At 41.7% G+C, this 13,325-nt stretch overlaps 1 protein-coding gene across 4 annotated transcripts in view; it reads left to right on the top strand.

Moving 5' to 3' along the window:
• The window catches only part of SGCD (sarcoglycan delta), a 322,812-nt gene extending 311,856 nt beyond the window's left edge, over positions 1-10,956 (top strand). For all 4 annotated transcript variants that reach the window (XM_032702866.1, XM_032702867.1, XM_032702865.1 and 1 more), the window contains exons 8-9: positions 5,999-6,122; positions 7,754-10,956. In XM_032702866.1, the coding sequence (XP_032558757.1) occupies positions 5,999-6,122; positions 7,754-7,927 (298 nt within the window). In that variant the 3' untranslated portion in view covers positions 7,928-10,956. The remainder of the gene's footprint in view (positions 1-5,998; positions 6,123-7,753) is intronic.
• Positions 10,957-13,325: the final 2,369 nt, after the last annotated feature.

The raw sequence follows: 13,325 nt of genomic DNA, 5'->3' as shown, positions 1-13,325 counted from the left end.
GTCATATTTTCTCAAAATCATGGTGTCTCAGGAAAAGACATTGAGCATTTTAACCTCTCATTCTGATGTACCAAGGCCAACTCTATTTTTTCTTTTTCCTATTTTATATTAGACTCACTGTTCTTGCCATATTTTAGTCTCTGTTGTTGTCATGAAATGGCAGTACCAGTAGGAAGAAAATCTAATGATGAAGGGCAGAGCTCAGGACAGAGCCTTTTGGTCTTTGGGAGGTGACAAGACTTTGCTTGAACTTATGTTTAGCTGAGGTTTTTACCAGATGAGTCCAGGCTCAACCTGTTGTTCCACCTCCCAAACTTTTTTCTGTTCCAATACAAGCAAAGGTAAGATAAATTGGGGAAAAAAAAAAAAAAGGTTTAAAAGCATTTCAGAAATAGAAACTAAGCATACTTTCTTTGCAATTCAGTAAAACCTAATTAACTTACAGTTAATAGTGAGAAAAGCATTGTGTTTTTTACCTATGAGTAGACATATATAAGATAACACACAAATAATGAAGTCAGAAGTGTAAGTCACTGTGAGTGGCCGATCCCATTGATTTCATTGAAACAAGGGAGTTAAATCTGAAAACAAATTTCAACCCGAGATACTGGTTCATTACCAGCAAATTGATGGAGCTCCATGTTTACTTGCCAGCGTAATTTACCAATTGTATGAGATGTAAGCAGGCACAGTGGTAACATTGGTTAATTTTATGCTCAAGGTGAATCTTATAGCTGGTCAGATGGATACCATAAGAAATAATTAGAGTCATTAGAAGTAATGGGCTACAGCTGCAGTAATACATGCTCTATTCTCAGTCCAGAGGTTTCTAAGCAAAATTAAATTAGCTCCTGTTACCACACTGTTGCATCATATGCTCCTCACCTCCTGAGTGTAAATTTCTCTACCTATTTCCATACTGCGAGCAATGTTTGTGTCCCATACAGAAAAATCCCCCAGTGAGCTCAAGAAATTCTGAGCACACTAACTGCTTTCACATGTTGAGGATCTTCTCCCTCCTCTGCTGCAGCCTTTGGTACAGTTTGCAACCACAGTTTGCATCAATGCTGGACTTGGGCAAATTTTTCCCCTTGAAGTATTTGCAATATAAATATTTGCAATATAAATTTTATATTATATTTATATATATATAATATTTTATTTTATATTTATCATTATATTATATGTTTTATATTTGCAATATAAATATAAAATAAAATTTATTTGCAATGTAAATATAAAATAAAATTTATTTGCAATAAATTTTACTTTTTAACAAAATTATACCCACTTTACTGGAAGCACATCAGCAGCCCCCAGCTGCTGATATTGCCTTCACATCTTTAATACCCTTTTTTCTCCCCAAATTCAAAGGGCTGTTCATAACAATAAGGAAAATGCTGCATTATCCTGGAGGGGGTGAGAGGAAGGGCAAGAAGGAAATAGATCCCACGGTACTGGAGTGATTAATGTGACTGTTTATGATGAACGAAATGAAAACTAGAAGTCTGGGTAAATAATGGTCTTTCCAAGTGAATAACTTCCACTGGAACCACAATACAAACTCATGTGCTGATCTGCTTTAAATTACTGCTTAAGTTTCCAAAGCAAAGCGGGGATGACACTGAAAATTTTTCTCCCTTGTTGATTCCCAGGAGCAAAGATTATCAGGGAATAGCAGGAGAGGGTTCATTGCAAGGTGCACACATGCCATCACCTCTCTTTAAAATGTGAGATGCTTTGGTGATAGGTTTGAGTAGAAGGCCTTCAGAGGCATGTGTAGCACTGTCCACCAAGCCTGGTGAGCTGGAGCAAGGCTTCCCCTGCATACATCATCCCCTCATTGAATGTGCTCAGTGGGAGGAACAGGACTAACGGTATTTTCCATGAAGGTATGAGCCTAATACTGCAGATTTGAAAAGATCAGTTATCCACATGCCAACCATCTGTCTCTGGCAATGGTACTTCCCTGGCCGCAGCAGTTACAGTACGTAACTGCTTCACAACTGATAATATATTTATCTTTTCACCCTCCCTATGGAGTTGGAAAGTGCCATTTCCTCTGTTGCAGAACTAAGAACTGAGATTAAGGGTCAGATTTGTTATAGCATTTAGGTGCTCAGTGAGATTTTCAAGAGTACTTAACACCCATTGTAATAATTGGAACCTGGGAACTTTGGTAGTTCCGAAAATCCTGTTACTTGTGTCTTTTCTTTTAAAAGTTTGGACTTTCATGGCACCCTGGGATACATAGGAGTGGTCCCTATGTTGTGAGTAGTCACCCAGACCGTGGAATGTCTCTTCATCCACCTACTAGGAGACTGTAGATGGGACATGAGAAATTTTATGGCAGTACCTTATCTCAGTCCTGAATTCCAGAAGCTGTAAGTCTGTGCATAGACAGTGCATTTACCCTTCTTGCCCAGCTCTGTGCGAGAGGTCAAAATCCAGTCCTGCAAATACTGGAGCAAAAATAAGCAGCACCCATGGTCAATAAAAAGGGCTTATGTGCCAATTGCTGGGATGGAAAATTCAAGAGCAGGAGCAAATAATGAAACAATCTATATTCATGCAGCCACCTTTCCAGCCTACTGCTCTAAGTATGGGCTTACATCTAACTGGGAGATGGGAATCCTACTAAAAGCTCCAGAGGATCACACTGGAAAACAAATGCTGATTTTGAACAAATTATCTGTTCATCGCTAAATCATTTTCTTTCATTATTAGTCTCCAAATTGGTTCTGCTCTGGAAGGCAGAATTAGGTTTAAAAGCAGAATGTGTCTTAAACACTTGCTTCAAATGAAAGTATTCGGTAAACATTACTCAAAGCCCCAGAGCATAAACTCCTCAGCTGCTTTCTCTGGCTTTGCATAGATTTTGCAGCTCCTGTTTTGGGGACAGGTGTTTCAGGGATTCATTTGGGATATCAGAAAATAATCAAATTAAATTCCTTACAATCATATGCCCCTCAAATGCCAAGGAAACACATTTTTAAGACCTTTCCATCCTCCTTTACAGTAGTGTAAATTGGCACAAAAGTCCCGTGCAAACAGATGGACTTACACCCCAAACAAATACAAAACCATGTGGGCTGCAGCCCATATTTTTCATTATTGGAAGAGCTGCACTTTGCTGTTACAGTACTTGCACTCGTTTCTGTAGTTTTAAGGTTCTAAAAAATTCCTTGAGCTTCAAAATTATGTTTTTAATATTAAAGAGTTGGGCTTGGGTTGATTCAGTATGTCAGCAAGATTGCAGCTGTCTGAGCTAGTGATTTAGGATGATGGAGTGGGGGTCAGCTCAGCGAGGTGGGTGATGGAGCAGCAGCAAAGACCCAGAGCTGTGTATTTGTCCCATGTCACACCATGGACTGTGGAGAGGTGCTTGAGAGGGTCCTTTGTGCCTCCATGAGCCAAGAAGCTCTGCACAGATTAGAATGTGTCTGAAATCAATGGGCTTTCATCAGTGCTGTTATTCTGCCTGTGGGTTTTCATCGGGTGGAGGAGGGAGGATAACTCTGTCACTTTGTTAGATGTGACAAGAGGATAAACTTTGGGACGATGTTATCTAGTACACTCCATATCTTTGGTAGCTTATTCAAAGCACAAGTTTAACTCAGTTTGAGGTTTGGGGGACCTGTGTGCATAAGGAAAGATGCATAGGAAGGTTGTCTTTCTATCCTCCCCCACCATGGGAAGACATTCACCAGTTTCCCAGCTCTCCACACTCTCCAGTGGAGGTGTAGGACTGAGAGGCTGCTCCAATACGAGCAGGAATTGAGTGCTGCTGCTGCTGCTGCAAGGGAGTGTGTTTTTGCTGTGGTGCCTGACTGTTTTGCACTTACAAGATTTATTTTTCAGTTGGTAGAAGAGCTACAAGATTAACACATGAACAAATACATTGAGACAGCCAGGACATCAAAGAAATTGGAGAATCACTAAGATGTTGGAGTGCTGAAGAGTCACCTGGCCGTGTTCTTAGGAATTATTTTATCCTCAGATTAGCTCAGCTGTCTTGGGGTTTGGACACATCCTCTGGTGAATTTAGCTACAGTGACTTAAGACATAACTGGCCCCAGCTCTCTGCTGCTCCTTTTAAGGATCCTGCTGTGGGGCAGAGGAGGCAGGAGGGAATGTTTGCCTGCATCCCAGCCACTGCAGCACAGATCCAGGGGCTTAGTGCAAGCAGAGGGTCTTTCATTTTTCAGGGTAAGCACCAGTCTGTGAGGTGTCTCTCTGTTAAGGGTGAGAGCATACTGTACCCCTGGGCAGAAATCTCCAGGGAAAACGTGGGTCAGACAGTGTGTTAAGCCACCCTAACAAAAGCCACCAGAGTTCATGTGCCAGAGCCCTGCAGCTGTGCACTGTGACTCTTCACCATGAGGAAATTCTAACTGATATTGGAAAGGCAGCTATTGCAATTGGGAGGTCAGAGGGAATCATATCCCAGGTAGCACTATTTAATGGCAATCACTCTTTGCAAGCTTTTTCTCCTCCACGCAATCTGCAATTCAGTGAGGCAGGAAAAAAAGTAACAGCGGTCTTAACTTTGAGTTCCTCATACAGGAACCAGCCAAGGGGTGATACCACTGGAAGGAATCAGAAGAAGGTTTATGTAAAAAGTAGCTTCCTTGCAGAGAACAAAAAGCAGCTTAGAAGGATTGTGCAGAGGCTGATAACCATGAGACCGTGCTCTTTCCTTAAGCTGTGTATGCCTCAGTTGTTCCCTGAAATTTAGATTTAGTTAAGTCAGACAGGAAATTATGCATGAGTTTGGGGGTCTTGAGGAAAGGTGTTCAAAAAGCAGCAATATGAAAACACCTAAAAGAGGGAAAGTTGTAACTTGAAAAGTGCCACAGAGAGGGAACTGTGTGCCTTTGCTTTATTGAACTGTTGGCTGCAATAAATACAGCTGAATTCCCTCAGTCTCCCATAATGTTGTCTCAGTACCAGCAGGAGTCCATTTAAGAATACACTTACTTGCACAAATGATTATATATATAGGAAGAGCAGAGAAACAGCTGATGCAAGCAAACCCTGAGAGCTGCCCTAGTGAAGTGGCGGGGGTGGTGGGCTGCCCCCTACTTTGCCTTGGTCGCTGCTGGCGACCCAAAGCAGGCAAAGCAGAGCAGCTTCTGTTCCTGCTTCACCTGAGGAGATCATAGTCTGTGATGGTACAGTACATAAATGGTGATAAAATCAACTAAGAGGCTATTCCCAAAGAGGGAGAATTGTTTTTTTATTATCATTTTCAATACAGAAAGTAATGAGACTATATTATAAAGAAGAGAAGAGACAAGTATGATAAAAGACCCAACAATGGATAATCAACAAGGAAGACTGAACCTTGCACTTCTTCATCTTATAGCATTAACCCCAATTGCCTGAAGTAAAAGGCTTGGCTGTGTTACAGTGCTGTAACAGGGTTGTCAGATCCCTGTGTAGTGTATCAATGGTTAGGAGGGGCTGAAGCACTGCAGAGCACGTGGTCATGAGCCTAGGACTGGACACCACAAAATTTAGGGTCTTCAGCCTGGTTGTTTTCATCTATTTCCTTGTGTCTTTAAACCCTTTCAAATCTCACATTACAGGAAGTCAGGAGAACTAATTTATTCCTGCTTGAACAGGTGTTTGAGGAAGAGAAGCACCTGTACTCTCTGTGTAGACAGCTTTGCTGATATCCCCCATTAGCACTGATTAGTTAGAAATCTCCACCAGAAATAAGAGCAAGCTGATCATGGTGGCAGCTTTATTGCACCTGGCGTCTTGACCCAGCACAGGAAAGTTGACATAAAACATGAGTAGGTCAGATTTGTGATGTATTTTACCACACCGTGCATGAATTCTTTCCTCTGACTAAAGCAGGCGTGGATCTGAACACCAGTGGATCCTAGGATGCCGTGTAGTGCACGGCAGCAGTCGGGATCTGCGAGGCAACAGCCTGAGATTGAGCGTGAATGTTCAACCCACCGGGCTCTGTAACCCCTTTCTGTTCCAGGCTGGAGTCGCCCACGCGCGCGCTGGTGATGGAGGCTCCGAAAGGCATCGAGATCAACGCCGAGGCCGGCAGCTTGAAAGCCACGTGCAGGACAGAGCTCAGGCTGGAATCCAAAGATGGAGAGGTAAGCAAAGCACATCAAGCCCTGCAGCAAAACCAGACCAAGCCACAGATGTCCTGCGTGTCTGTAGCCTTCTAGGTTACTGAGCCGCTGTGTTTGAAATGCTGGTGTGAAAGCCCAGGTGCAGCAGGCTTTCCTAACTTCATTTCTGCTGTGATTGAACACATCACATGCAAATGAGACTCGCTCTGTGGCAAGGGCTGATTCATTATTTTTAAAGTGCGTGTATAATAGCATCTGTTGTTCCAGCAGATTTATGCAGCTGTAATATACACAGTGCACCTAAATTCTTTGTTTCCTTGTCACTTTAAAACAAGATTTACTTTGCCAACATAATTAAATCTTTTATCATACATTTTTCTATAAGAAGACCTTAATTCACTGGTATTGATCTGAAAAGCTTTTGTAGTAGACGTTTCATTTTGGAAAGAAAGGACACATTAGGAAACACAGGTTGTTACACCGGGGAAAATTCCAAAGGGGAAGAGAAAACTAAAACTGATAACACAGAGCAAAAGTAAAATAGCTGTGGAGTTAAGACTCTTCTGGTGTCACAAATATACGTGGGCATATGGTTGTCATTCCCTCCTTCTACCACAATGATGGAAGACACCAAAGTATGTGGCTAAGGAGCTCCCACAGGAGAACCCACCGAGAGCCTCATGAGGAGGAGCTACCCATGAAATGGAAACCCCACCAAGAGGGCTCCAACATAAGCTAATGTCTTCCTATCTTAGTGTCAGGGGGAAAAAATAGAATGGGATTTTGGTTGCTGTTATTTCTAAACATTTGCATTTTAAGACATTCCAAATCCAGACCATGTGTTAACAAAAAAACCTCTCAAAAATATAAAAAAACAAACTATCCAATACACTGCAAGTGAAACCCAAGGCATTTCACAACTGCAAGCAGTTGCCTTAATGTTTTTAACCCTAAGTTGCTTTCAGAATACATAAATTGACCTGTCTCTTTCAGGAGATTAGATGATTGGATATTAGAACTAGAGATTCAACTGTAATTGTAAATACTGTTAGTTGCCCTATATTATTCTGGTGTGCAGGTGTTCTTGCTGATGTCAGAGCAATTCCCTGTAGCTGCCATGTATCTAAAACATGCCACTTATTCACCTCATGTTGTTTTATAAGGAGCAATTCAGGTCTGTTACAGCATTTATTTTTAATATACACAAAAGTGTTAAATATACATAAATGTAAAATATGCATAAAAGTCAGTGCAAGCATAACTGGCGGTGGGATCACAGTGACAGAAATGCTGGTGGAGGAGCAGGGGTCGTTGGAGGTGAACCATACACACTCACCACCTTGCAGTGGGCGTTACCCCACCCTCTGGCTGGGGAACCCAAATGTGGAGGTGCCCTGGGAAGCCAGAAGCCAAGAAAACACAGTGGGTAGATTAGCAGAAACAAACTGGAGGTCGCAGGTGACTCATGGTAAAGGCAGATGATGTGCTTACTCAGATTTATATCAGACTTCCCCATCTTAATACACTTGCCTACCAAGATTTTGTAGCAGCCGAGTTGACTGAAGGAAGCGTCTTTGAACACAACATCAAAAATAACAGGTCTCCGCTAATTCTCTCTCTTTTTCTCTCTCTCTCCCCCCCTCTGGCTTCAGATAACGTTGAATTCTGCAAAAATCAAACTACCTAACTTGCCTCAAGGATCTTCCTCTTCTGCAGGGTCCAGGCAAAAAATCTACGAGCTCTGTGTGTGTCCCAATGGGAGGTTATTCCTGTCTCAGGCAGGCAGTAGCTCGACCTGCCAGATAAATACAAGCGTCTGCCTTTGAGAGACAATTTGCAGCGGGGCATCGCAGGCAGCACAAAAGCCAGTTCTGGTCTCACAGATCTCAGCTGCCAACTATTTTTACTAGAACACAGAAAGCCTATCAAAGACTTTTTTTGTGTGTGCGCGCGCGTGTGTGTGAATATATATATAAAAATATATATATAAAATATATATATATATATCCTCTGTGTAAAATGATGTTTCACTACAAGGAATCCCAGGGTGACCCTGTTACATTTGTGTAGCATTTCTCTTCCCCACACCAAAATTTACTGGTACAATCTGCCGAATTGGATCTGATGCTCCCCTGGACCCTTCTGTATTAATGCAGTGTCATCATCACCCCTCGTTTTTGATCTTGTTCTCAGAGCAATGGGATTGCTGGCTGGTCAAGACCCTGGAACCCATGTAGACCCACCAACATACAAAGGGAAGAGAAGCATCTCTGATTATTTTTGCACCATTAAATCAGTGGCATGGAAAAAAATAAACTAAAAACCAAACAACAAAATAGGCAGATGTGCTGTACTGATCACCTACAGTGATCCAAGATACCTGAGGTTAAATTACGAGGTTAAATTACACTCTTTAATTATCAACCAAAACATGGCTTCCTGTTGGGAGAGATGGATGCATTTGGCCAGTAGGACAGTCCAGATCTTGCTGGAATAATCCATGTGATTTTCTGAAGAGGTTCAACACTTGCCTGTGCATGGCCAAGGATGCCTTGTGCTATTCAGATGTGATGCATCAGCTCAAACACAAACCTAAAGTCATCTCTGTGCTAAGAAAACTGCTGTTGTATTTAGCCACTGGAAGAAAAAAAATTGTGAAAGTTGGACTACATAGAAAAATCCTGAACCTCTTTAGTTAACAGTCCTGGATCATCCTACACACACTGCATTAGCACTTTTAATTCTGAACATATATGGTGTGAAGGCGTGAAGATTTAAGATTTGGACATTGCCTAAATACCTATAGAAACAGAAAAAGTTACCTATCCTACCCTTAGAAACTGAGAAAAATCATACAAATTAGGTGTATAATGTAGATGATATGCCAGAATTTTTTCCATCTTTCTTTTCAGGATATACAGTCCAAGGCCACTTAGATTTGGTGGAGACTGCAAATATCAGAGATGTTGAGAATGAAACAGACTTTTTTAAAGAACTTATAAAGATTTTGACAAAGCCAGATGACTGAAAATCAAGGGCTCTGGATACTGGTTCCTCTAGAATTTGATCCCCCAAAACTGTGATTTTTTTCATGTTTGCATTTTTCCTTATTTTATAAGTCTAGGAGTCACAGGCAGCATAAAACATGAAATCTGATCTGGTAACATTCTTTCCACTGTTCAAATTTCAGAAAATAATAAGAGCCCAGATCATTGAATTCTGACCCATAATTGCATCCACAAGCATGTAAAAATCTTTGAAAAACAAATATACTAATTATGGCAAGAATTTCCAAGTTGCAGTAAATCTCTCGAGGACAGCAAGGTTTCTAAGCCACTGAGATGCTTTTGAAATATTACCTCATGTGCAAATAAGACAGATCTGTGCCCATCCCTAGTGATATCTAACCAAAGCTGGTATTCTTCAAGTGATCTCCAACATAAAATGTAGCTGACAGAAATCTTTAGAACTAATTTAGCCCATTCCTTTTTTACAGCTTTTCACATAGTTTCTTGTGGTCTGGAGAGTACCAGGGTTTGATTTTTTTTTTTTTTAAATTAACAATTCTGGCTTAATCCAAAACTGATTGGACTCAAAGAGAAGATTTCTATGGAGTTTAGATTAGATATGTTGCTGCCTAACCAAGCAGCACTCCTGTAAAATTTATTCCCAAAAGAGGATTGAATAATTTACTTTTATTTCAGTAATGCTTTCCAATGACTTAATGAATTCAAACTATTTTTTAATGAATGATTCCTGTAATTCTTTTGTCTTGAGTCAACATTTGAATGCAAAGGGTCACCCAGGATAACAATTGTATTGGGACACAGGACTATACCATCTCTGTTCAAAGAGGGGAATTGTGCCTATGCCTTAAGTCAATGCACTCAGCAAGGAGAAGCACATCATATTTATCTTGTTGTTAAAACTAGTTTATTTGGGGGGGAGGGACAGGAGGGTGTCTTGGGAACTGGTTGTGCAACTTAAAACAGATATTGATGAAATACATTAAGATTGTAGGGGCACCTAGAATGATACAGACTTTTTTTTTTATCATGTTAAATATAGCAGAAGACTGTGTATGTTACCTCTGGGACCACGACTGAAGTCCCATTCATAGTCCTACATTTACTGTAGAATTTCATTCATTACTGATCACAAACCTCATAGCAAGCATGGCCCAATTCATAAACAAATCCTGTGTGAGCAGTTGTGAAGACATGTGTTGCAGGAAGAGTTCCCTGTACAGAAAACGAGTGGCATTAACTTTCCCATCCCTGAGAGTATTCGTGGTGGTGAGGAAGGCAGGGCTGAGCACAGGGACTGACCCAGCAGGGATGCTGCATCCTGATTTCTGTGCTCCATTCCGGAGACACCGCTGGCTCAATCCTCATCTCCATGCACCCTCTGGCTGCTCTGATGAGGATTTACATCCCAACAAATTAATTTTGAGTGCCTGGTTTTCTCAACTGGGGCTCTTGGATGAGGTTATCACCTTCTCGTGTCACAAAGGACATGAAACTGCTAAGGACACTCAGCCATCTATTGTGGTATGAATCTCTGCTGGGGAGCTGTTAGGAAACGACCTTAACGTCTGTACCATCACTGCAGATGCTTCTCTGAGGTGAACAAAGGGTACCTTAATTATGTCTACTCAAAGGAATTCCAGTTGTTTCAATATATTTTAAAATCATTTCATCTTAAAAGACATAAAATTATATTTTGCATTGACAGATGAGGAGTTGTTGCTGGAAAGATTGAACCTTTGTAGAGACCTGTAGATCATTTGAACCCTCACTGAATGACTGAATCGAGTTTTAAGACTGTGGTTTGGGTGATGCTGCCTGTGCTTGGGTTGGCCACATGATTAGTCTCTACTCTTCAGTGAGTGGCAAACTCAAATACAGGCTGGGCAGAGAATAGATCAAGAGCAGCCCTGAGGAGAAGGACTTGGGTTCTTGGTTGACGGGAAGCTCAACGTGACCTGCAATGTGCACTCACAGCCCAGAAAGCCAACTGTGTCCTGGGCTGCATCAAAAGGTGTTAGGCCAGCAGGTCAAGGGAGGGGATTCTCAGCTCTTGCTTGACCCCAGCTGGAGTGCTGTGCCCAGCTCTGGGCCCCCCAACATGAGAAGGACATGGACCTGCTGGAGCGAGTCCAGAGGAGGCTACAAAGATGCTCAGAGGGCTGAAGCACCTCTGCTGTGGAGACAGGCTGAGAGACCTGAGGGTGTTCAGCCTGGAGAAGATTTTAGAGCTCTTTTCAGTGTCTAAAGGGGCTACAAGAGAGCTGGAGGGGGGACTTTTAAAAGGGTGGGGAGTAATAGGACAAGGAGGCTTCAAACTGAGAGAGGACATGTTTATATTAAATATCAGGAAGGAATTCTTTATTGTGAGGGTGCTGAAGCCCTGGTACAGGTTGTGTATGCCCCATTCCTGGAAGTGTTCAAGGCCAGGTTGGATGGGGCTTGGAGCAGCCTGATCTAGTGGAAGGTGTCCCTGCCCATGGCAGGGAGTTGGAATAAGATGATCTTTAAGGTCCCTTCCAATCCAAACCATTCTATGATTCTATGAAACCAGAGCAAACAGGACTGTCTGTCTCAGATCCCAAGGGAAAAAACAGGTATTTTGTTTAAAAAGCAGCACTCAAACACACCCAGATATCTCACGCTCCACAGTTTGTTGTTGGGGGTTGTTGTGGAGTGACCGACTCACCTGTTGGACAAGGCAAATGCATGAGTCCCTTTTCCTCCTGCCTTGCCCAGAAATCCCTCACAGTTGCTGTACCTGTATGGATTGATTTTTCCCTGAATCCATTTAAATCAGAGCTTCCCTGCTGGAATTTCATCCATATGCTCTACCTACCATTGATAAAATGCCAAAACCAAACAAGGGTTTGAGTGTTTTGTTGTGAATGAGGCCTGCAGCTATTTGGGAAAGGGGTTATCTCAAAACTGGTTTAATTTTACCTCCCAGTGCTAAGGGAAGGCTGGATGTGAATTCATTTCTGCTGAGATTGGTGGCTGAGTCAATGACTTCATGGCCTGAGCTGGGACAGGAGCTGGGTAGGTGACAACTGAGGGCACTGAGGGCGGTGGGAACACTGCCAGCCCTTGGGGCTGCTCTAGGTCCAAACCAAACCCTGCACTGCAGCTGTGAGCACTAAAACCCCGTCGAAATGCTAATCAAGGGACTGTGACACTAATATCAATGTACCTTAGGCAACCATGCAGTATTCATAAATGCATTTATGTATTGTAGCTCTTAAATTCATAGGACTTCAGGACCTTGTCCAATTTGCTATAAATGTGACACTTTATGTAAAGGGTCAGAAGAATGACAGTGAGTACTCACCCATGACTGGTACCTTATCCATATGTAGTGTATGACCATTCTGCTGTCACAGCTGAGTTAGGATGGTTCTTCTAAAGCAAAAAGACTTTGCCATTAGCAAAAGCAGAGGTTCTAATAATGACTATACATCTGTATCCATTCTCCGAGTTTCTTTGTGGAGTTTTTTTGGTTGTTGGTTTGTTTGGAGTTTTTATGCTTTTTGAGGTGTATTACCCAGTTGTCAGTGAAATGGGTAGCTAAAGAGTACAAAGAACTGTTAACAGTAAAGGAAGTCATAAAAAGAGGAAGCCAGTAACTACTAGAATATGTGTGAGGCCTCTCCTAAGTATTCATTTTTTAAAAACTACGTATGTGGAAGAGTGGTTTGTATTTGGTTATCTCAGTCATGTGCTGTCAAACAACTGTATTTTAAGAGGGTTTCTTTTTCTCCTTTTTAAATTGCACAAACAAAAAAGTTGAAGGCATAAGACTAAAAATACTGTCTGCAATATACAGTATGGCAAAGTGATGGCCAATAAAAAACCCTCCCTAGAAATTGCTCCAAGGTTAGAGATTCCAGTGGAACTTGGGGAGATGTCAGGTTAGTTCACATCATACTTAGTTTGCAAATGCAAATGCTTTTAATGAAAGTTAGCTTTTGTAGGCATAAGATGTTCACATATGCACACAAATACACACACGCTCATATCCAGTTGTTTACAACAAAAGCCAATTTTCTTTATATTTGTTGGCTTTAAGTTTCACATTGCAAAAGAGAGTAAACAAAGACCAAAGATTTCAAGAAATCCATCCCTCTCTGATTGCCCTCACACCTGAAATGCATTAACTTTAATGGTGCTTTTTTTTGAACTGGGCAGGAGAAATACAGGT

The sequence above is a fragment of the Chiroxiphia lanceolata genome, chromosome 15, assembly GCF_009829145.1.
Source record: "Chiroxiphia lanceolata isolate bChiLan1 chromosome 15, bChiLan1.pri, whole genome shotgun sequence".
NCBI lineage: Eukaryota > Metazoa > Chordata > Aves > Passeriformes > Pipridae > Chiroxiphia > Chiroxiphia lanceolata.
Note: the sequence above shows the minus strand (reverse complement) of the source record. Positions and strands in the feature narration are given on the sequence as shown.